Source organism: Helianthus annuus, chromosome 11 (assembly GCF_002127325.2).
Source record: "Helianthus annuus cultivar XRQ/B chromosome 11, HanXRQr2.0-SUNRISE, whole genome shotgun sequence".
NCBI classification, from domain to species: domain Eukaryota; kingdom Viridiplantae; phylum Streptophyta; class Magnoliopsida; order Asterales; family Asteraceae; genus Helianthus; species Helianthus annuus.
Window position 1 is genome coordinate 72,022,615 of NC_035443.2, and position 25,520 is coordinate 72,048,134.

General features: G+C 37.5%; 1 protein-coding gene across 2 annotated transcripts; it reads right to left on the reverse strand.

Annotated features, from left to right (window-relative positions):
* Positions 1-1,063: 1,063 nt before the first annotated feature.
* Positions 1,064-25,334, reverse strand: LOC118483805 (pleiotropic drug resistance protein 3-like). 2 transcript variants are annotated; one of them, XM_035979424.1, is made up of 24 exons: positions 24,965-25,334; positions 24,688-24,811; positions 23,410-23,495; positions 23,069-23,153; positions 21,378-21,537; positions 21,192-21,268; positions 15,847-15,900; positions 15,661-15,751; positions 15,244-15,545; positions 14,884-15,165; positions 14,481-14,794; positions 14,251-14,411; positions 14,057-14,160; positions 13,769-13,922; positions 13,552-13,683; positions 13,383-13,456; positions 12,966-13,298; positions 12,585-12,875; positions 12,395-12,478; positions 12,135-12,268; positions 8,565-8,792; positions 7,790-7,961; positions 1,960-2,214; positions 1,064-1,484 (listed from the first exon to the last, which is right to left on the reverse strand). In XM_035979424.1, exons 1-24 carry the CDS (start codon positions 25,324-25,326, stop codon positions 1,218-1,220), a joined length of 4,326 nt encoding a protein of 1,441 aa, XP_035835317.1. In that variant the 5' UTR covers positions 25,327-25,334; the 3' UTR covers positions 1,064-1,217. The 2 variants fall into 2 exon arrangements, with proteins under 2 accessions (XP_035835317.1, XP_035835318.1); XM_035979425.1 differs by lacking the exon at positions 1,960-2,214.
* Positions 25,335-25,520: the final 186 nt, after the last annotated feature.

Below are 25,520 nucleotides of genomic sequence, written 5' to 3' on the forward strand. Positions count from 1 at the left end.
GCTCATGACATGTTGGATAACCCATGTGTAGATTGTAATTATGGAATCTTGTTACTTGTAATTTGGTTCATAACATGATACTAGGAATGGTGATTGTTAACATGATATGAATGATGATTTGAAATGTGTATGAATGCTTGCATTTGAATTTGGAAAGATCATAGTAATGTTAATGTGAATTCTATAGCATGTAATTGTGTAAGTATGATGATTTAGGCCAAAATTGTTATTTAGCATGATCATGCTTGTTATTCATATCAAGAACAACACTAGGGTATTATCTACTTAAAAGCAATATAGGGTGATTAGTGTGTTTTTCATATTAGTTTTCCCTAATTTGTCGAGTTAGGAGTTTTGGATGAACAAATAACTCTTGTTAAAAGATTAACATCAACTTTACAACCAAGCTTAAAGAATGATTCTTATGTGATTAGAGTGATAGTTATTTTAATTTTCCGAAAGAACTATAAAACTAGGATCCTTGGCCGGAACATAGTTAATTTAGAGGTTGTGTCATCACTAGTGCTTCCCGTAGTTATCACATGATCAAAAGTGGATACTTAGTTTAGACAACTTCCTATTAGATATGTTAAAATTTGTTACCTTAGTATTTTTATTACTTGCATGCTAAAATTAGGAAGTCAACTTGCTATTTGAAAAGCCTTTAAAATAACGACAATTTAGTACTAAGACACCGTATCCACAACTTGATATCCGGTTCTTACCTACATACTATATTACTATCCGACGGGTACACTTGCCCTTTATGTGTATAGTTTAGTCATAAGGTAAAATTATTTTAAAACTAAATTTGTGTGAACGAAATCCCTATATAAAAATATATCTAATCCAGGCACATGAATATCATAGGTCATAGGATAGCACAATTTGAGTTAATATAAAAATTAAATAAGAATAACCTTTTAAGTGGGAAGTATTCTGCTTCAAAAGTTATAATGACCTAAAGTGTAAATCCTGATTACCTAAGTTGGTTTGGGGTTGTTGCATTACAAATATTATTGTGTATATATAAACTTAAAAACATTCTCAGATCTTGATGAAAGAAACAAACCATCTGAAGCATTTAGATGAAGTAAGTACTTTCAAAATTTCATGTTTCAATAGAAGATATTGTGAAGTTCATTCACTTTGTTACAATATAGATTCACATTTTTTCTGAATGGACATGATGATGCACAACACTTTGACTGCACAATTTACCTTTTCTGAAAGTTAAGTTTTGATATGCACAATGCAAACAGAGAAGCAAGAAGAATAGGATATAATGTAAGGATACCAAAGGTGAGTGGTAATAGGTCATGATGGTACCCAAAGTAATCTCTTATGAAAGCTTCCACAGATTTAGCTTCCCCAAAGACTAAGATCTCCGTCTTCACATCACCATATTGAGAAGTAAGCATTGCATTAAGTGACCATGATGTAGGAGTTAGATAGTACAGCCATATCCACCAATTCGGAATTTTCTGCAAAAAAAAAGGAAAAAAAAAAAACCCATTAGTCCCCACAATTCCATCATGTTGGATGCAATTATAAAATTCTCGTATGAATTTCGGTCAAATAAGATCAAGACATGCATGTGACATCCTAGGCCGACTTTTCATAAAGTAGTAGGACCGACGTCTTTTATGGTTATATAGTTTCCAAAACTTTCTCCAAAAATTGAGGAATCCATATGAGCTTTAACGTTGTAGTCTTGGTGACCTCGAATGCTATAATGGAACCATCAAGAGTGGCACAACGATAATCGCCAGATTCCTGCCTTAACCTTTGAAGGCCACCTTCCTGGTGTAAGTTACGCTTTATCTAGTCCCACCGGTTAGCAGGGTATTGGTTGGGTCCGATGAGTTTTCCCTGATGGGTTCTCATGGTTACCCAAATAATTGCCAAAATGGACCTCAAATAAAAAAAAGGGCAGGTTAAGAGTTGGCAGAGAATTACCGGTTTAGGGATTAAAAATCCTGCAAACAAGTTAAACATTGTGTAAAAGGCAGATTGTAGAATGGCAGCTACTGGAAAGCTTGGTGTAACAGCAACGAGCAGCATTCCCAGATAGGTGAAGTACATCAATGTGCACAAGAATGTATAGAAGTAGCAGAAAACCTTGTATGCTGACCAATAATATCCAATCATAGGATATGTGATGCACACAAAGGCAAGTGACTGGGCAAAGAGATATGGGAACTCGATCGTCACCTACAAGATTTTAACAAAAACAGTTTTAACACATAATGTTGGCCCGAACTTGGATCTTGATCTCTAACGAGCGTGAATAACTTGAATAACAACAACTTTATAATAATCGAATAAGTGTAATACATACAAATCGAATGAGAGTAGTGAATACAAAATGAAATCTAACTATCTCTATTTATAGTTTCTAAGAGGCACGAATGAATAGACACAACTCTTCGTGAAAGGGTATGTCTCTAGGATTGTGTGGTTGAGATTGATCTTGAAAGGGTGTGTTGATTTCCAGCCACTAATCCGAACCGTCATGTCTTTTCCTTGTGCCTTGAAGTCGAAACCGAATGGGTGTGTGAGAGGGACACACCTCTTCGCTAAATGATGGTGGTTACCAAGTTCCATGTTGTCAACTTTAGTCCCTTAGTTTCATAACCGCCTTGTAACCGTCTTGTAGCAATAAACTAAACTATCTATTCTAACTAACTAACTTATGGATTAAGAGATTAACTCGGTTTCATTCACCCCCTTAATCTCGAACATCCATGAGTTGCTTTAAATCTTGAATTCCGAGCAGTTCCCTCATTGTAGCAAACTTGATCCTTGCTAGTGCCTTTGTTAGTATATCTGCCCGTTGTAGTTCTCCACTTATGTGCTCCACAGTGATATCTTCGTTTTCCACGCATTCTCTTATGAAGTGATAGCGTGTGTCAATGTGCTTGCTTCTTCCGTGAAAGACTGGATTTCTCATGAGTGCTATTGCTGAAACATTATCTACTCTGAGTGTTATCTTCTCTTCCTTCCAGCCTGTGATTTCACTTAACAGTCTTTTAAGCCATAGTGCTTGACATGCTGCTGCAGTGGCTGCCATAAATTCTGATTCGCATGATGAGAGTGCCACTGTTTGTTGCTTTTGTGTACACCAGGTTATAGGTGATTCTCCAAAGTAGAATACCAGACCAGTTGTTCCTTTTCCTTTGTCTGTATTAACTCCAAAACTACTGTCGCTATAACCTGTGATCTTACATCCTCCTTGTCTTTTGTAAATGATTCCATGCTCTTTAGTTCCTTTGATGTAACGTAGTATTTGCTTTACTGCTTTCAGGTGTTGCTCCTTTGGTTCTTGCATGAATCTACTAAGTAGACTGACTGGGTAACATAGATCTGGTCTTGTATGTAATAAGTACCTGAGAGATCCTATCAGGCTTCTGTAGTGTGTTGCATCTACTAGATCTCCTTCTTCAGTCTTTGTTAATTGAGTTCCCGGAGTCATGGGTGTCTTTGTGTCATTGCAGGATAACATATCAGCGTCTTTGAGTATCTTATTGATGTATCCTGTCTGCTTGATGCCTATCTCACCCCCTGCTTGAATTACTTCGATTCCCAGATAGTATGCTAGCAATCCTAGATCGCTCATATCAAACTTGTTCTTCATCTGAGACTTGAAGATGTCTATTTCCTTCTTTGATGTTCCAGTGACTATCAAGTCATCAACGTAGACTCCAACTATTAGTGTAGAGGCTTCACTTGTTCTTGTATAGATTGCGCTTTCTAAAGTGCACTTCTTGAAGTTAAGTGACTTTAGGGTTTGATCTAACTTCATATTCCAAGCTCTTGGTGCTTGTCTTAATCCATACAGTGCTTTCGATAGTCTGTAAACCTTTCCTTCATTTCCTGGCTTTATAAATCCTTCTGGTTGTGATACATAAACTTCCTCCTTGAGGTCTCCGTGTAAGAATGCAGATTTCACATCTAGATGATGTACCTCCCAACCTTGATATGCTGCTAAAGCCAACATTAGTCGTACCGTCTCCATACGTGCTACTGGTGCAAAGACTTCGTCAAAGTCTATTCCATGTTGCTGAACATATCCCTTTGCAACTAGCCTTGCTTTGTGTCTGACAATATTTCCATTTGCATCTTTCTTAGTCTTGAATACCCACTTTAAGCCTATTGCCTTGTGATCTTTTGGCAATTCCGTCAAGCTCCAAGTGTTATTCTTGTTTATCGAGTCTAACTCAGCCTTCATTGCTTCAATCCACTTTCTGTCACTAGATGCTTTCTTGTAATTCCTTGGTTCTTCTTCAGCGAGTAATAATTCATGTGGATCTAACTGAATTTCTTCTGTTTCGTCATACAGTTCTTCGAGACTTCTTAGTCTTACTGGAGTATTGCTGATATTTCCTGTTGTACTTTCAGAAGTGGATGGACCTCCATTTTGTATGTTGCTTGAATTTCCTGCTGAGTTCTGATTGTATGAATATGCTGGCGGGGTTACATAGGAGTCTTGTTCTTCTGTCTGATCTACTCCTGAATCGTCATGATGTGGCCCGCTACTGCCTGGTCCGCTACTGCCTGGACTACTTGGCTCATTTTCTTCTGACTCTGGTGGTATGTCATCTTCATGAATGACAAAGTTCGTCCACTCGGGATTCCCTGAATCTACCGTTTCCATATAACTATCCCAGTTCCATGGTTGACCCTCCATGAACTTTACATCTCTACTGACACATATCTTGTTCTTTGCTGGATCGTATAATCTATACGCCTTTGATCCTTCTTCTATTCCAAGATAAACCATAGGTGCGCTTCTATCATCTAACTTCTTTTGTTGAAGTGGTAGTACCTTAGCGTAAGCAGTGCAGCCAAAAACTTTCAAGTGTTCTAAATTTGGCTTCCTTCCTTTCAGTGCTTCAAATGGTGTCTTGTTTACCAGGGCTTTTGTCGGAACCCTGTTTAGTACGTATATCGCGTGTCGTACTGCTTCACCCCAAAAGTTCTGTGGCATGTTCATTGCCTTTAACATACTGCGAGTAGTGGATAACATCGTCCTGTTTCGTCTTTCTACTACTCCATTTTGCTGTGGGGAGTATGGTGCTGTAAGCTGTCTTGCTATGCCATTTGTTTTGCAATACTTGTTGAATTCAGCCGATGTGAATTCACCTCCTCTATCCGTCCTTAGCATTTTTAACTTGGTCTGCGCTTCCTTTTCCACCTTTTCTTTGAACTCCTTGAATGTTTCGAATGCTTGATCCTTGGAAGTTAGTAAATATGCACACATGTAGCGAGTACAGTCGTCTACAAGTAAGAATATATACTTCTTCCCAGCATGTGTTGGTGGAGTTATAGGACCACACAAATCTCCATAGACTAAGTCCAGAGGTTTTAAGGATCTGAACTTTGCCTGATTTGGAAATGGTGCCCTACTATGCTTTCCTAATAAGCATGCGTCACAAACTTGACTAGCATGACTTATTTGGGGAACTCCATGTACCAAGTTCTTACGAGTCATTTCTTTAATAGCGTCGAAGTGTAAATGGCCTAACCTCGCGTGCCATAACCATGCTATGTCTTCCGTCTTTGATAGTCTGTCTTCAGTTTGACCTTGTACAGCCTGTTCTTCAATCTTTTGACTCGCATTAGTAGCTTTCTGTTTCGATCTCGGATAGTAAGTAAATCTCCGTCCATAACCACTTTGCAACCAATTTCAGTAAGTTGTCCGAGGCTCAATATATTGGTCTTCAGACTTGGAATGTAGTATACTTGTGAAACAATCTTTTGTTCTTGATTCATACATTCCAGTAGTATTGAACCTTTGCCTTTAATTTCTACGTGTGACCCATCACCAAAACGTACTTGCCCTGTCACCGTTTCATCTAACTCCTTGAAGTGACTTCGCACTCCTGTCATGTGGTTGCTTGCACCGTTGTCTAAGTACCATAGATTTTCGTCTCCTGAGGCATAACTTGCCGGTTTTATCTGTTCCTCGTTTAGCAGAGCCCTTTCTTGAACATTTTCTTCTTGTATTGTCATCAACAATACGGGTGCTTCGTCTTCCTCGACGAGGTTTGAATGTTCTTGCACTTCGTCTTTCTCAGAACAATCCTTCCTGTAGTGTCCAAACTTCTGACACTTAAAACATTGGATCTTACTTAAGTCGGTTCTTGCAAACTTCCTCCAGTTTCTTGAATTTCCATTTCTGGGCCTTGATGTAGATCCTTCATTTCTGGGACTTTGCCTATTTCCATTGTTTCGCCAATTTCCACGCGTCTGGTTAAACCTACCACGACCGCGGTTTCCAAATTGCCTTCCTCTGTTGTTATCCTGATGTGTAAACATAAGCCTATCTTGGCTCTCTCCTTGAGTTCCTTTCTTTAACTTGAGACGTTCTTCATACGTCTTTAATCTTCCGACCGCTTCCTGTAGCGTCATGGTTTCTATATCGGAGTATTGTTCCATAGAGGCAACGATTTGAGTAAACCTATCCGGTACGCCATTTAAGAGTTTGCGTACTAGAGTCGGTTGACTCATAGTCGATCCTACTTCTGTTGCTCGGGTAACGATACTATTGATCTTTGCGGTAAAGGAATCAATAGTGTCGTCTTCCCTCATTTGCAACATTTCAAATTCTGACATTAGCGTGTGCATACGCGCCTTTTGTACCCGATCTACGCCAACATGTCTAATCCTTAGATTTTCCCAAATCTCCTTTGCAGTCTTACAACTTGCAACTTGCAATACAACGTCCTCTGGTATTGCTTGAAACAAATATGCAATGGCAGACTTATCTTTCTTCGTGTCTACCGTTGCATTTTCTGCCGGTTCAATCGTTTCCCACAAACCATTCGCTTCAAGAATCGTCTTGATACGAATAGCCCAAACCGTATAGTTTGTTGGTTTCAGAATCGGACACTGAAACTGGGAAAGAGAATTTCCATTTATCGTACTTTGCCCGGTCGCTCCTGACATATCTTCCTGCCGAATAATCTTCACTTTCTAATAAACTTTCTTTTGGTTTCAATATATTCTTAACAACCCCGATTCCCCGAATCGTGTAATAACCAAAACAACCAAATCAAACTAATTCGCACTATAACCCCGGAATCAAAACAAACGAACCCTAGATTCCTAACCGTTCGGTTCAACCGACTTCCTAGAACCGAAAATAAATTCTGAAATTGAAACTTTGCGAATTTAAACGAAATTGAAACCTGATCGCGAATTCCCTGCGATGCCTTGCGATTCCCACGCCTAGAGCCTGATGCTCTGATACCACTTTGTTGGCCCGAACTTGGATCTTGATCTCTAACGAGCGTGAATAACTTGAATAACAACAACTTTATAATAATCGAATAAGTGTAATACATACAAATCGAATGAGAGTAGTGAATACAAAATGAAATCTAACTATCTCTATTTATAGTTTCTAAGAGGCACGAATGAATAGACACAACTCTTCGTGAAAGGGTATGTCTCTAGGATTGTGTGGTTGAGATTGATCTTGAAAGGGTGTGTTGATTTCCAGCCACTAATCCGAACCGTCATGTCTTTTCCTTGTGCCTTGAAGTCGAAACCGAATGGGTGTGTGAGAGGGACACACCTCTTCGCTAAATGATGGTGGTTACCAAGTTCCATGTTGTCAACTTTAGTCCCTTAGTTTCATAACCGCCTTGTAACCGTCTTGTAGCAATAAACTAAACTATCTATTCTAACTAACTAACTTATGGATTAAGAGATTAACTCGGTTTCACATAACAGCATCATATAAATCTCCAAAAAAAATTGAATAGAAAGCTTTTGTGAATACCTGTGCAAGAGCATAAGCCCATGATGCATACATCCCAGAAAACCTTTCGCGATACAGAACAGTCCGCTCCATGGAAACATATGGTATAGCTGAAGACGAGTTGTTTATGCCACAGAAAATTACAGCAGTGAACATTGAACCAAGAACATTGAATAAACTTTGTTGGTTATGTCTGTCACGCACACGCAAGGATATCATATTAGATAATTTCAGCGTAGTTTGAAGAAAACATAAAGGAGATGATATTATAAGAATGGCAATGATGCAACTTTATGGTGGAGATTTAATTTAATTCTTGGGATTCCATGGAATAAATAAATAGTTAATGACTATTACAGAAGGATAAGCTCTTCAACTACAAAACTAGGCCTTGATATATTCTTGATGTACTAAAATCCTACCTTTTTTTATAATATATCACTATATTTGTTGGTGTAAATGGAAATTTGAGCAATCATAGTTGCAATTTGTATATTAGAAGCATGTAAATTGTACATTGAAATATTTATTAAGTGATTGAATCAAAATGATTACGCCATTCTGATGGGTTTACATTCTAAATTGAGTTAGAAATCAAGTTTTACGACTAAACGCCTACAATTATTCATGCTTTATATGAGCATCTAAAGGATTGCGTGCGATATTCTTGAATGAGTAGCATGAACGCTTATGTGCACATAAATATCCATCTAGCCCAAAAGGAGTCCATCTATAGCACCTACATTAAAATGCATTTAGGAGCACACAAGAAATGCATGAGTACTTTTAAACTTACATTTTCCTCCCTTGGTCCCAGAAGAGTAACCCGAAAATAAGCGAGGCAAGGAGCATATGCAGGGAACGCATCAAGTTGTATGAGGGACTTCTCCAATAAGACAAGTGTTGTTTCCATAGGCAAGCCTTAAACTGGCCCCAACCATTTAGTGGGAAACGTGTTGGAAAATACAAGTCTTTTGAATCAGCTGGGGGTTTACTAAATGTGCTTACAAGTTGTTTATTGCTTCTATTGTAATAAAAAAGAACATAATTAGTTAGACAAAAAAATAAATGCTCAAAGTAGACAAATGCAAGCTAATAGTTGAAATGGTATGGTACAATACATGCAGAAATCCTGGAATGTCAATAACTTTTTGGCAATCCTATAATTAAACATACATCTACAGGGGCAAGGCAGGACCTGTTTGAAAATCCTAAAGCAAAAGAATATGCAACACTGCTCCATCCACAGCAGAACACATTAACCTTTTACTCAAAAAGTAGAAGTAAACAAAAATCATTTTCTAACCCTAAACCAAAAGTTCAACTGGGGAAAGAAGGGAGTAAACAAAAGGCAGACGTACAAGATCACTACAAGCTTTAATTGTTTTAGTGAAAATCTTACCTTCAGACCTACCAATATCGTTGGACTAATCTTGTCATAATCCGATTGTTGGAGGGATTATTTAGAAAGGTTTATTGAGGTTATATTATTTAGTTAAGTATATTTATTCGTTTATTTGGTAAGTTCAGAATTGGTTTGATTTACTTTCCTAACTTGAGTGTAATTGAGTCTAATTACTAAGGCTATAGGGTGTGGTCATGATCCTTATGGTCTCCATGACCGTCCACGTCAGCGCCATGTCACTCACTTTTAATCCATCATTCAAAACCACTACCCTAAGGGTGTGGTCATGACCCAAACCACTATTCTCTTATTTTAATTTATTTTTGTGAAAAAGGAAAAGGAAATATTGAAAAAGGAAAGGAGGCTCATGGTTGTCATGGTTTAATCCATGCCAACCATGGTGAATGAGGTAAGGGGGTGGTGTAGCAATTCATTAATGGTCCTACATGGCGATTGATGACCCAACCATGCCCCCACACCCTTTAGCTTAATTAGGTTTCTTGGTCATTAAGTTTGGTTGGTATAAAAAGATGTTTATGGTTATTGGGATTGGTGTACTTTGCTTTTAATAAACAAGAGTCGAGTGAGTTCGTTCATCTCGTGTTTTTGTGTATGTTTGGACCCGATTTCCCAACAGTTGGTACCAAAGCTTGTAAACCGGGAAGGAGGAACCAATCACAGAAGAATACGGGTCATAAGAAGAGGAAGAAGAAGAAGAAAAGGAAAAAGAAAAACGAAAGGAAGATGTATAAAAAGAAAAAGGGGACATACTTTTTTTGGAAGAATTTTATTTTTTTCGAAGAAAACTTGAAGGTACGGTTGCATGGGCTGAATGTTGATCGTGGGTTTGGTTCTAGGTTTGAAGAACTGGATGAATGTGCTAGGCTAGGTGATTCCGTGGCCACATCGGAGTTAACAAAATAAAGTGGGTTTTTATTGGTCAACACAAAGGAATAAAAAGAAAGGAAATGGGAAGCGGTCGAGCTAAGGAAAACAAAGCAAGATAATCAATTAGCTAAGGAAAAGCCGCTTTAAAGCAATAGGATGTGGCTAGTTTTTGGGGTTGTGAGGTGTTGTACGGCGGCGATGACAAGGTGGTTTGAGTGACCAGTGTCGGGGAGTACGATCTGGCCAGCAGTGGTTGGTAGTATTCTGCAGGGATTGGCTGGTCAAGAATCAAAGAAGTGGGGTTTCTTGACAACACCAGCATGATTTCTTCTAACGAAGCACCAGGAGTGTTGATCAAGCAGGTTAGTTCAATAGCAAGTTTTACAACAGGTTTGATCGCATTAACAACTTTCAATCTAGGTAAGATCAAGACCAGTTTTCTTCGTCGCCTAGGATAAGAACAAAAATGCAGGGTAGCTCGTTCTTTTGGCAGAAGTAATCTAACTAAACAACGCGGTAAAAACGAATTAGCGGGGTACTTTTCATTTAGCGGCTCGGAAGACGGAAAAGGGGCGGGGATTGTTTTCTGGTTGGTGGCCAGTAGCAGGTGGCTCACGACCAGGAAGTAATCGTAGTAGCATGGTATAATAAAGGAATTGAAGGTGCCGATAAGGGTGCGTTTGTCAAAGACGCAAGGCGCAGGCGAGGCGCATAGGCCTCGCCTGGAGCCTAGGCGCAAGGCGCAAAAAAGCGAAGGCTTTTTTAAGAAAGGCGCCTATAGAGGAAAAAAATTAAAAGATATATTATGCTTTGAAAATTAACACAATTCCACATATAAAAAAAACTATTATAAAAGCCATTTAATTTTGGTGTTTTAATTTTTAAAAAAAGATGAGTATGGTCTGGTGATGGCTGATTAGATTAAAAAGGACAAGGAGACAAATCTTTATCCAATGGTTAAAAGGTTGACTTTTTAAGTCAGTTGAAACAATGGTTTACTGCTGTGAAAAAGCTGTAAAAAGCTTTAAAAAATAGCATAAAAAAGAAAGGAGAAAGCTGTAAAAGCTTTAAAAAATAGCATAAAAAAAGAAAGGAGCGCCTGACAGAATTAAGCCCACGGTTTTCTCTTGCTCGCCTGGTTCCGGGCGCTCGCCTGAGCACCGTTTTTACAAAAAAAAAAGCCCAGATTTGCACCTAAGCTACCACCAGGCGCTTTAGCCTCGCCTCGCTGCGCCTGAGCGCGCGCCCGGCGCGCTTTTGACAACATAGGTGCGGATGTGAAGGATAATGTGTCTAAAACAAGATTAGGGAAGTGATTGTTGGACTAATCTCATCACAGTCTGATAGTTGAAGCGATTATTTAGAAACGTTTACTTTGGGTGATTTTGATTTATAAAAAAAAGAGTTGAGCCGGGTGTTTTTGTGTTCATTTGGGGCCTGATTTTCCAACAAATATGTTGAGACCAAGTCATATCTAGAATAAATAGAGGATGGCTCTATTAATAGTCAGTTTTATAAAAATCCAAACCTGCTAATTAAAATCTAGATGGGCTAAATTTTAGAAGAGTCAAAGTCAAAAGGAAAGTCAAAAGGCTGAATTTAGGAAGTAACTCTTTTACTTTTCATTCAAGTATTTCATTTCATGTTCTAGTTTTTTTTTTTTTTTTTTTTTTTTTGAACGGCAAATTTGGATCACTGACGGACCATTGGAGTATCATCGTGCTACCGGTGGAACCACCCGATCATATCCATCTCCACTAGGCATAATGCCTATACACCAATTCAGGAGGAAACCCAATAAATATGGGAAAAACTCCCTTGTGGGAATCGAACCCAAGACCTATTGGTCACAAAGCCTTATCCCACCCACAAGATGCCACTAGGCTATAAAGCCATGGGTTGTTCTGGTTATCAGTATTTTTGTATTGGAGACAAGACCCTCTCGAATCGGGCTGACTATCTAAGTTTTCCAATAAAACCAGCCTATTTTCTAGTTCCTAATAACCTCCCACCCCAACTCATGCCAAAAAAAGAGCAATGTCAGCAATTCCATAGACATACAATGTAACTTACTCGTACAAAGTTGAAGTAGAATAGATTTGTCCAAAATCAACTCCAACTTCAGCTTCCACTGATGCTGAAGTAATCTCTAACATCCATGTTGCTGGATTATAGTTGTCTCTAATCTTCGGCACCCCAGAGATGCTCTATTTCAAAAGACATTTCATGTAAATTGAAGATTTTACAAATTATGATACACGAAAATTCCTTGCTGGAAGCAAAAAAGGGATGATGTATGTATAACATGTACATCTGTTATAAGGTCAACTAACCTCAAAGTATTCAATCACCCTGCATGAATTGTGCCCCACGGGCCCACAGTAGATCATGCGTCCACCATTTTTTAATAGGATTAACTGCAAGAACATGGATGGGCTATATATAAGATATTTGATGTCAAACTATACAAAAAAAAAAAATTGCACCCAACGGTCCAAAAATAGTTAAGTATCTCTGTTCTACCTCATCAAAGGCCTCAAAAATGTCAATGCTAGGTTGGTGAATGGTACAGACAATTGTTCTTCCTGTATCAACAATATTCTTCACAGCCCGCATAACAATGGCAGCTGATCGAGCATCCAGTCCGGTTGTAGGTTCATCCATGAATATAATTGAAGGATTAGCAACAACTTCAACAGCAATTGTGAGCCGCTTACGCTGCTCTGTTGATAGACCACTAACCCCAGGAATCCCGACCAAGGAATCTTTTATGGCATAAAGCTCCACTGTTTCCATTATTTCTTCTATAAATTTCTGTACATCCAATAGAAAACTTATGTCAAATTATCAAAAGTAATTAAGCAAATAATTTCTGTGTAAACTTTCCAGAAAGATATCTCATACGTATTTAGTTTTTGAATCAATGTCAGGATGAAGACGGAGCCATGCAGAAAATATGACTGATTCTTCAACTGTAATTTGAGGAGAGTGTACATCAATTTGTTCACAGTAACCTGAAATCCTTGCAAATGTATCTTGAACTTTTGGATACCCCCCAATCCTAATCTCTCCTTCAACAATGCCACTTGTTTTCCTTCCAGCAAGAACATCAAGAAGTGTTGTTTTTCCAGCACCACTTACACCCATTAACGCTGTAAGAACACCGGGTCTAAAAGCGCCTGTGATGTCACGAAGTAACTGAAGTCTTTTCCCAGTAAAGCCATGCTCTCTCATTTCCTAACACAACAATCACCTATAGCATAATCTGAACAAAAGATGTTTAACATTTAAGATCTAAATGAGATAATTTTGACCATATACCGGTGAGGGTTCAACATAGTATTGTAGATCTTGAAAGGTAACTGTTAGTGGTTCAAAAGGTAACACCATTTTTCCTGTAAAATAAGTGCACAGATAAATATCTACTGATGAACAACAGACCCGAAATCATATGTATCTTAGTCAACAAAATGTTACAACATATCCTAACCTTCATGCGTCTCTAAGATATTAATATTGGAATTTTTAGTTGTTTCATTGTTGTGAATTTGGTGTTTAGATCCTTCACTTCCATGTATTTGAGATATCTTTTCCTTGGAAATAATGGCACGAGTACCCGGAGCTGAAATTGTAAATACGGATGCGAAGTAATGATAACAGGGAACTATAAATTCAAAATTCACTTACTATTAAAAAGATGAAGTTACCTTTAAAGTAGCTTAAAGCCAAGATGAAGCCTATGTTGAATAGCAGTGCAAAACCATACAAGGCACCAAGACATATCCAGTAATAGTATCCCTCAAAGTCTAGACCACGGCTTTTAAGTGTTTGTAAACCTATGGTTGTGTTTGTAGAAGTCATCTGTTTGAAAGTTTAGCCAGTATGTTATTTATGCAAATTCAGCTAGCGTAGATAAAATCTCAACTTGAAACAAGTTTTGATACGTTCGGAATTATGACACTGGACAACATTAAATAAGGACTCTAGTGATTTACCTTGTTCCATCTGGGAGAAAGAAATTCATTCACAGCAAGGCCTATTTCACCATATGACAGTGGGCAAAACCAGAATCCCCATTTTAACCAAGCTGGCATTGAAGCTGCAACCAGTTCACATCCCAATAGTTAAATCTGTAAATATTTATAGAGCTACATATAAAAAAATATAAATATAAATTCAGGGAACCTACTGTGTGGTATAATGAAGCCACCAAACGTTAGCAGAAATAATATTGATATACCGCCTGCAGTTGTAGAAGAAACGACGGTTTGAAACACTGATGCAAGGAACCGGAACAAGGATATTGAAGTGAAGTGAGCCCCAAAAAGTAGCAATAGCTGGCGGAAGAACCTATGCAAGAGTGGAAGCAAAATCAAAACTTCTAACATATGTACATAAAATAGTTTACGCGATGCTCACCTCCCTGGTTCAGGACTGTATCCAATAACATAATAAGTGAGACATGTCCAAATAGTGGCTTCCAACAATGACAGGGGAATCTTAAGAATGGATGCTGGAATTGCATAAGCCCATGCGGGGTAGAAGTACATATCCCTCTGTTTATAGAAATTTGGAAGTCTTGAAACTGTCATAGCCGCTTCTGGGAACCCATCAACGATAAGAATTATAAGTGCATAAAAGAGTGAACCAAGGTAATAATTTGCATCAGTGCTATCAGGCTTCAATCTTGTTCTGAGAAAGACAGTCATTGTGATTACTGCAATTATGGTGAGCTGCACACAAGTAATAGGACAACTTTTCATATTAACAGAGAGATGATAGCTAAATAATGGCATAAGATGGTGAAAGTAGTGATTAGTACCTGGACTGTTTTGAAGATGTAAACAAAAGAATTTCTTTTCATGAGAAGAAGCTCTCTAGACATACAAGCTTTAAAAAGATCCCATTTAGAAAGAGAATACACATGGAAAGAAATGGCATCTTCATGGTTTTGCAATCTCGTGAAGGGTTTAGATATATCATCATCAATTTCTTTACCCGAACAAGACTGCTTAAATCTCATGGATAAGGTTTGAACAGAGACATAATTATATGCTTCTTCGGTCCGGCACCAGTATGCTGCTTGATCTTTCCTTGACACAACCTATGAATAAGTTTTTATTGCATAATAAGTCATTTTGAGAACTTATTTCCCAACTGTTGGACATGGATGTGATATTACCTCTTGAAGGAAGTCAGCTACGCCTTTTCTCTCGGGGCACTTAAAACCAAGACCCTCAAAATACTCTAATACATTACTGCGGGGACCATGATACACAATCATACCTTCTGCCATTAACATAATGTCATCAAAGAGATCAAATGCTTCTGGTGATGGCTGAAGAAGTGAAATGAGTATAGAAGCATCTGTTATATGTGCCAACTGCTGAAGACAAGTGATTATCTGATACGTAGTGGAGCTGTCTAACCCATTTGATATCTCGTCCATATATAAAGCTTTTGTGGGACCGACAATCATCTCCCCTGCAAACAACCATACAAGGTAAATTATATTTGCATGAAGGTAGCAGGCAATAAAGGTGATCAAATAGGGCTGATGTATTGACCATGTCTAAAGGGCATCAAATGAAGAAGTTACCTGTAGTCAATCTTTTCTTTTGACCGCCAGAGATTCCTCTCCGCATGTCATCTCCAAACATGGTATCAGCACAAATATCGAGTCCTAAAATCTGGAATAACATGATAATGATGGCAAAATCAGTGTACTTTGCATATCCATATATGTAACAATATATGGTAAGCTCACATCAGCTAAAAGAAATACCTTTAGTATGTAGTTTGTCTGAAGAGTTGTCCTTTGTCCATCAATGGAAATTGCCTATGGAAATTAAACATGGTTGAGTAAGACAACAGTTCCTATATATTATCACAAATGAGAAAAAAATACCCCACCGTTCCATATTGCATTATCTTATATTCTCAAAATGTAAACAGCTTGACTACATGAGGTTTTGTTGTTTTGAGGATTCACTCCAAATGATTACTAACCTATTCCCTTAATAAATCTGAATTGGTTAATATCTTAAAACAAATAATATTGTATGAAAGTTCTATAAAGGATTTCGAATAACGTATAACAATATAATAACAATCATAATGAACATAAACTTAGGATTCATAAATTTGAGAACAGAAGTTTCAAGAACTTCTAGTCAAAGTTTGAATGAAAAGATAACTTGTCCACTACTGAAAGTGATCTGTGATCTACACGTACAGAAAACACCCTAAATATGCTCCACAGAAGACTGGCGGAGGAGATAGACCAGGAGGCAGAAGAAGGCAGGGCCAATGAATTCCAAAGTAACAGCAGGGGCATTACGAAGGTTCCGGAAATTTGGTAGTAGAAACGGAAAAGATGGATGTTACTACCGAAAACATCATGCAAAATTCCGGTAAGGTTAACGGAAACAACATCCCGTCAGAGAAAGAAGGTAACGGTAAGGATGGTGCAGGAGACAAAAACAATTATGAGGTTTCAGACCCCGAAGTGAATAACGGACAGAAGGTTATTGGTAATGGGAATTTAGAGATGCCACATTTGTAATTTCTGATTTTTAAGAGAGTATCGATGAGGAGGTGGAGCTAGTTCCAAGGCATAATCCTTTTATGGGAACAGGGAAGGTTTTGAATGGGAAAAGCAAGATGTTTTTCTTTCAAGGCAGGAAAGGTATGGGCCCCAGCAGCATAGTTTTAAAAAACGCTTGAGGCGTGCGCCTCGAGGCGAAACGGCCAAAAAACGAGTCTGAGACGTGCCTCATGGGGTTTTTAGTGTTAATGCGCCTCAGAGGGGCTGAGGCGCTAAGAAGGGTGCGCCTTAGGGGATTTTGGTAGTTGTTTTGATGCTTTTGACTTTTTGTGTCGATTTCAAGCATTTCATGACATTTTTATGTGTGTTTTGGTGATTTTGATGAATTTGATAATGAAATTAGTTAGTATTATTATTTTTATAATATATATAATTTTATATTTATTTATTGATATTGCCTCGGCCTTACGCCTCGTTTCGCCTCAAGGTTTACGCCTCGTGAGGCGAAGGGAAAACGCCTCGAAACTCGTTTCTGTTCTTTTAAACCTTGCCCAGCAGGATTATTAAAAAAGTTAACAAACCTAATGAAAGAAGAGGAAAGAATTCGGTGGAGGTTAATGGGCTTCTTAGGCCAAAAAAAAAAGAACCAAGGCAAAGTGACCCCTTTGATCTAAATGAAACGATTGGCATCCAGGAGGAGAGCTCGTTATCCGTTAGTCAGGAAAATGATGCAGATAACAGGTGTGTTAATGATAATATAGAAGATTCAATGGTTAATATTAGAGAAGAGGAGGTGGAGGTAGCTCAAAAGGTGTCGGACTTGAACGACTTAAATATGTGGGTCGGTGAGGAGGAGGTGAATCTGGACACCGAGACACGTTTAACATCGATACTAGGGAGTGCAGTGGGTGTCGATCTTCAAAACCATGAAAGTCTGATTAAAGAATCGATCTTGGAAGAAGGTATTGAAAAAATAAATAGATGATTTTTTTTATCAGTGAACATTCGAGGTCTAGGGGAGGGGGTTAAAAATAAAGTTGGATGGATCAAAGAATTGAGAAGTGCGAACGGGATCAATTTTGTGGCATTGCAAGAAATTCAGTTTAGGGACGTTTCGGGCATTGAATTCAAGAATTTTGGGGCTCTAGCAAGTTCGAGATGGACCACGTTCCGGCCAATGGTGGATCTGGTGGAGTGGTTAGCATGTGTGATCCAAACGTCTTTGAGGTACATGATTCTATTAAACATAATAATTATATTCTATTGAGGCAGTTTATCAAGGGGAGCAGTATAGCGATTAATATTCTTAACATTTACGCTCCGCAAAAAGTTCCTCTAGAAAGAGCTCTTTTGGAGGATATCGGGGCGGTCATGGAGGATTGCTCAGGGTGGTGGGTCATTATGGGGGATTTCAATGCGGTCCGTACTCAGGATGAGATAAGGAATTAGAAATTTAATAATGCATGTGCAAAAAATTTTAGCGATTTCATTAACGATAACGGATTGTTGGAGTATAGCATGAAAGGGAGGAAGTTCACTTTCCTTATAGATAAGAGCAATAAACTCAGTAAAATTGATAGATTCCTAGTGTGTCAACAATTTTTTAACGAATGGTCGGAAGCATGTCTTACAGCCCTCCCTAGGCTCCACTCGGATCACTGTCCCCTAATATTAACGTGTACTCAAAAAAACTTTGGCCCCAAACCGTTCAGAATATTTAACTCGTGGATGGACAGAAAGGATTTCGAAAGGGAAATTTTAAAGGTTGTGGAGTTATGTGATTATAGTGGGGAGGCAGATTTGGTTATAATGCACAAATTCAAGGTTATTTGGGACAGTCTTAAAAAGTGGAAGAAGGAAATCTTATCTAAAGAGGGGGAGTTAGAAGTCATTCTCAGAGAAGATTTGGAAAAATTGGATGAGTTAGCTGAAGTTAAAGAGCTATCGGAAGAGGAGTTATGGTCGAAAATGGAATGCATGAAAGAATTAAGAGAGTTGGAGGCTTAAAAAGCTAAAGATATTAAACAAAGAGCTAGGATTAGATGGGATTTGGAAGGGAATGAAAACACGGCTTTTTTGATTGATGGGGAATGGATCACGAAGCCCTCTTTAGTTAAAAAAGAGGTCATATTTTTTTTTATAAAAGAGTTCAACGAAAAGATAGCTTACAGACCTAATCTTATTTGTCACAACGTAAGAAGATTAACGGAGGGGGACGCGGCTTCTCTCACTGTGCCATTTAGTGCGGAAGAGATAAAACTTGCGGTATTCGAGTGTGGTGCGGATAAAGCGCCTGGACCGGATGGTTTCAACTTCAAATTCATCAAAAGGTGGTATTGGAACTTATTTGAGATTGATTTTTCTAATATGTTAGCTTCTTTTTTTCCAGTAAAGGTACAATATCACCCGGGTGTAGTTCTTCATTCATAACACTTATTCTAAGTGGGCTTGGTAGACTATAGACCAATAAACCTTATCGGAGTTATCAGCAAAACAATCTCAAAAATCCTTGCAACTCGTCTCAAGAAGGTGATTTGGTCCGTCATTTCAGAAAACCAGACATTGTTTCTTAAAGAAAGGTACATTCTTGATAGCCCCCTAATGCTTAACGAAATTTTGTCATGGATTAGAAAAGCTAAAAAAAGGCCTTCCTTTTAAATATTGATTTTGAAAAAGCCTATGATAATGTCAATTGGAAGTTTTTCTTAGATGTCATGGGTCAAATGGGTTTTTCTATTTTATGGTGCAAGTGGATTGAAGGGGTTCTAGCTTCAGCCAGTTCTTCGGTGCTGGTTAATGGTTCCCCTACCTTTGAATTTAAATGTTCTAAAGGTATTAGGCAAGGCGATCTGTTATCTCCCTTTCTATTCCTCATCGTTATGGAGGCATTGTCTAGCATTTTTTTAAAGCAAGAGAAGAGGGGCTTCTTAATGGTATTCAAATGCCAAATAATGGCCCGGTTCTTTCGCATCTATTATATGTGGACGACGCTTCAACTCTGGGAGACTGGTTAAGAGACAATGCGGTAAATGTTTCGAGAATTTTGAGGGTTTTCTATTTATGTTCAGGTCTAAAGATTAACTTACACAAATCTATGTGGGTTGGGGGTAGAGTCTTGTGAGGTCTATGAGATAGCGGACATCATTGGGTGTAACATTGGGATTACGGTGAGGGCTAATATGAACAGACTTAATTATTGGAAACCGGTGATTGAAATTTTTTATAACCGTTTATCATTGTGGAAAACAAGAACTCTTTCGATTGGGGGTAGGCTCACTTGATTAATGCGGTGCTTGAGAGCCTTCCAATTTATCTTTTCTCTTTACATAAGGCCCCAATTGGTATTATAAATGTTTTAGAAGCTAAGATGAGAAAATTTCTTTGGACCGGGTCTAGTGAGGTAAATAAAATTCACTGGGTGGCTTGGGATTAGGTAACTCATTCTAAAAAGAGGGGGGGGGGGTTGGGGATTAACAACCTCAAAGAGGTAAATGAAGCACTTCTAGTGAAATGGGTTTGGAGGTTTAGGGTGGAGAACCAAAGTTTGTGGAGGAAGGTGGTGGAAGCGTGTCACTTTAAATTAAATCATTGGAATTTGCTCCGCTAAACGATAATATTTCCGGATGTTGGAAAAACATTGCCCTCTTGGTTTCAAAATTGAAAATAAATGGAAATGGTTTAAACAATTTTATAAAGGGTAACGTCGGGAATGGCGTTGACATTAGTTTTTGGGCCGATACGTGGACGGGCGATTAACCATTCATGGTTAAGGCAATTTGATATCATTTGGAATTGGAGTAGAGATCCAGAGTCGGAAGCTGAATTAGGTGAATGGCAAGACTGTCATGATACTCTCGTAGGTGTGGTTCTTTCCAACGAATCAGAGAAATGGATGGGTGATGTCTCCGGAAGTTTCTCGGTGAAATCGATTAAAAAATTGAAGGAAGAAGATGGGCAGTTAACTCATCTCCCGGATTTTCAGTAGTGCAAATGGGTTCCGCTTAAATGCAACATTATGGCTTGGAGAGCAAACCTTGATAGATTAGCCACTAGGTCGAATCTAAGGAGAAGGAACGTCAATAACTCGTCGGTTTTGTGCCCTTTTTGCGAGGATTAGGAGTCGGTGGAATATCTTTTTACGGCTTGTATAATGGCTAATAGAGTATGGTCAGGTTTTAGCGGTTGGTGTAATATTCCACCCCTTTTCATTTTCGATTTCAAAGATATTATGGAAGCTCATAAGTTTTCTAATTTGGGCAACAAAGCTAAGAAGATCATTCATGGTCTTGTGATTATAACGTGTTGGTGCATATGGGAAGGAAGGAACAAGGTGATCTTCAACGAGGGTAATCCTGACTCGCAAGACATACTGGGAGAGGTTAAATCTAGAGGGTTCGGGTGGTTAAAATATAGGTCTTCTTTAAAACACATTCGGTGGGAGGAATGGTGTAAATACCTGTTGTATATGTTATAATTATGTGCCTTTTGCCCGATTGGGTCGGAGGTTTGTTTTTGTTTGGCCTCTTGCCTGTTTGGGTCGGAGGTGTTTTAACCTCCATAAACAATAAATATTAGCATGTTACCTTCATAAAAGTGTCTATATCGGGATCTGGAATAATCCCTCCTTCTTTCTCCCTTCTGTTAACCTCCATCATAATATCTTTAGAGAATTAAAGGATTTTGAATTAGTTCGTAAGACCTTGTCCCTTGGAATGGAATACAAAACTATGCAGTTTTTGTTGTGTGTGTGTAGAAGTGGTCTGTCATACCTGCACGGCTTCCGGTACCCTGACAACGGGATGAGAAATCAAGTGTTTCCCTGACAGTCATCTCAGGAATATGCAAATCATTTTGACTTGTATAGGCAGCAGTTCTTTGGGGAACAAATTCTTCTAGTTTGTATCCATTATAAGAAATTTCACCACTAATCTGTATTGAATGGATAAAACATTATTGAGTGAAAGTAGTTCATAGGTAGTAGCTCTCACTACAAACCAAAATAAACATCTCAGTGATCTTGACAATGGTTATTCCATCAATTGTGGTTTGTTTAACCCATCATCCGTTCGTCCGCATTTAACATGTTAAATATACCATAATAAATTCAATTTAACATGAATAAGATTAATTATTTAAAAAAATCGGAGTTTTGCATATAAATACATGTCGAAGTCTTTATAATAAAAAAGTTCAAAAACTAAAAAAAAAAAAAAAAAAAAAAAAAAACCTTAAAAAAGAGTAAAAAAAAAGGTTACAAAACAAATTTATAAAATGATCTTTTTATTAGAATGACTTCTACACATCTTTATATTTTTTTAATAACTTCTATTTTTTTAAATTAATTTTTTTATGATATATTTACATGTTAAATGAATGGTTCCCTATTGAACCTCACACTACACACGCGCGGCCCATGCGCGCACACACGCACACAATTCAATGGGATATTACTTGTTTTAAACCCCCCATATATATACATATATATACATACATATATATATATATACATACATATATATACACACACACACACACACATATATATATATATATATATGTATGTATAAAGTGAAAGTGTAAAATACAATATTGCTTAACGTACGAGTGTACACTATGGAAATTACGCATGTTGAAACATAATTACGCATGCTGAAAGGATTCCGAGATTGTGAAGTAGATTCCGAATATGATCTTTTACGCATGTTGAATGAAGGTTCCGAGTTTGCCAAAGAGATTCCAAGTTTATGAAGTAGGTTCCGAGTTTGTGAAGTAGTGTTCCGAGTTCATGTCAACATGCGTAATTATGTTTTTCACATGCGTGATTATGGTTTTGAGTTTCACAATGTGCGAAATTTCACAGGCGTACGCTCGTACGTTAAGGAATATTGTACGTTAACCAGCCTCTGTGTGTGTATGTATATGTGTGTATGTATGTATGTATGTATGTATGCATGTATAGTGGAAGGTTTAAATGAGAACACTAAATACTGTGAGAACGAATAAAAACCACCAGAACTTGGTCAAAAGCAATTCAAATTCAAATTTTTTACACTTATCATTATTATTCGAATATAGTATTAGAAATTAAATTTACATATATTCGTAAATAAAGAAAATTTACACATGTGTAAAAAACTTATTAAAAATGATTCTGAAAGGAGAGATGAATTATTTAAAGATAAATTCTTTTTTTGATATTGTATTTTAAATATAATGATGTTTGTATTAAGAAAAAATATTTTGATTGGTTTTTTCATTCATTCTCATGGTTTTCGACGAGCCGGTTCCAACGCCGCTGGAATGAGTCCAATCGTAGTTCGTTTGAGTCGGTTCCCCTGCTGTTCCCCACTTTTTTAGTGTTCCCCAATGAACCTTCTCATATATATATATATATAGTTCAACTATTCTTTGCATGGATACATCATGCTTATAAAATCAAGAAAATGTAAGTTCTAAAAACCTTGAGAGATTTCTCTAGGTTCCCTGAGAGTGCTTTCAACAATGTTGTTTTTCCACATCCCGGAGGACCAAGAAGCAAGGTCATCCTGAAAAAATAATCAAACAAGCAAATATTAAATAAGGCCTTGTTCACTTGTGCAGCTTATTCAAATTATTTTTAACCACAATCAATCATATCTATATAGACTGAGTGACTGATACCACTAGTTTAGGTCTCCTCATTAGTGATTTATGCAACAAATTAGGATATCTAATGATCTTAATAGTGTATAATATCCTAGAATTTATCATTTGAATTCTTGATTATAGAAGACTCGGGAGAGCGTGCAGTTGTAATCTTACCTTCTTGGCTTAATAACACCACTGACATCATTTAAGATGGTTATCTTCGCCTTATTAGACGTCAGACCAGGTATCATGACAATGTCCTGTCAGAAAAAAAAAAGCAATCTTTTGGAACTTTGATAATAAATCAAGGAAGATATCACCGAAAGACCGGACATGAGAACCACGCACAAATCCTTTTACTTTTTTTTTGGGAACAACTATTTCATTAAAACAACACCCATCTAACAAGCAGCTAGACTGGGGCAGAAAGACAACACAAAAGCAAAGACAATAGACAATTAGCCTTATTATTCATCAACATCTCTCCACTTCGACCACTCAACGGACACGGACTTCGCACGGTTATTAATCCATAAGAAGCTCAAAGATTTGATTTCTCCGATAATCTTGTTGATCTTTACCGGCTCATTATACAAATCCTTTTACTTTATTTGATACATTTAGTAATCCAAAGCAAGTGACACGCCCACCTGGCCCATATGCTACATAATATATTAATATTACCCTTTAGTGTCATGATTGTATTAAAACTATAACCTTGGCAACCCATTCAAAGCAAAATCACAAAACTGTAACAGGGTAACATTGAAAAAATATGTATCCGTCTTTATATCAAGACGAGAAGTAAAACTTTGTACTACATGCTTCAATTAAGCCAACAACAATCTACAGTTCTATAATTAATTAAAAATTAACAAGTCAACACTATATTTATGAATTATATTTTTTTTGGCGTGGGACCCACTCCCACGTGTTATCCGTAATCTCCAAAAAAAATTAACTAGCCTAGACCATCGATTAACTTTAACGAAAATTATAGGGAATGTTGGTTGGTAGATGGTAGTTGTATTAATTAGTTTAGACCCTAGTATGTTATTTTTATTTATTTATTAGTCCCTCTCTCCTTCTATATATAGAGAGACCCCTTGTACAAACAACACATTCAATCAATACAATCAGATTTCCTTCTTCATTTTATACCAGTTTCAGTTACAGGGAAAATGTTTACCAGACATAAACGGCTAATTAACTTTTCCATAATACATTTTGAATGATTTAATATTTGTACATAATTTTGACACAAGACGTACCTTCTTATTCACTAAAAAACATTATATCAAGGAATAAAATAAACCTTGTAAATAAAGTGTTGATTGTGATTAGTAATTCGGTGAACTGGATATTAACTTTGAACGAACAACAATAAACAGTTTGTTATTTATAATCAGTTATGCTTAGAAAATAGAGTAATGTTCACAGTTAGATACTTACGGAAAGCGAACTTTGCAAAGAATTCCAGAGAGTTGGGAGAGGCTTGCCATGAACTACTTCACACTCGGCTTCTACACAAAGATTCTTGTATCTCACCTCCACAGAGGGCAACTGGACTCCAACCCTAACAAAACAGATTTAACTGTAAGATAATGCGTTATGTGTAAAACATAGCGGAACTATTGCATCTAACTGAACAGAAAATTTGTATAATGAGGAAATTGAAACTAACGTATGAATTTAGTACCAATTATTCAAACAGAAAATGAATACTTACTTGTCTGTTCTTTTTCTAAGCTTCTGCAACAATCGAAGGTTGTCGTGCTCAATGTGTTTAATGAGCTTCTCAATGAACATGTGTCTCTCAAGAGGAAGGAGTTTAGTGACGTCAACCACCTTCTTTCCATCTTCTTCATCGAACAAAGACGATCTCAACCTTTCAAATGTTGACAATCTATCGATTGCAGCCCATTGTAGAAGATTCTCCTCTGTCTCATCATTGTTGTTCACAGAACTTATTTCTGAATTGGCATGCCAACTAGATGAACGACGACGAAAAGATGATCTGAAACTTCTTCCAATATCTGATAGCTCAATTCTAAATGACTCTATTTCTTCAGAGCCAACTAACTGAGCCATAATAAAAGGCTTTGTAGAGCTTTCTCCTTTCAGTGAGACCAGTATATAAAGAGAATGCAATTATATAGACATATTATGTATATATACAGATATACATATACATATGTATAAACAAATACATATGCATATATCAGGGGAGGGGTTCCTTCAAATGATGATAATGTAGCGCATCATGATTCATGCATTACGCATTC

Bases quoted from the DNA above. Each gene is read 5' to 3' on its own strand.
- LOC118483805 (XM_035979424.1), bottom strand. From the start codon at position 25,326: ATGGCTCAGTTAGTTGGCTCTGAAGAAATAGAGTCATTTAGAATTGAG. The intron at 14,161-14,250 runs GTAGGTTCCCTG...AACTGGTTGCAG, and splicing joins TGGCTTCATTATACCACACA to CTTCAATGCCAGCTTGGTTA. The intron at 12,269-12,394 runs GTTAGTTGACCT...CTTTTGAAATAG, and splicing joins GGGTGATTGAATACTTTGAG to AGCATCTCTGGGGTGCCGAA.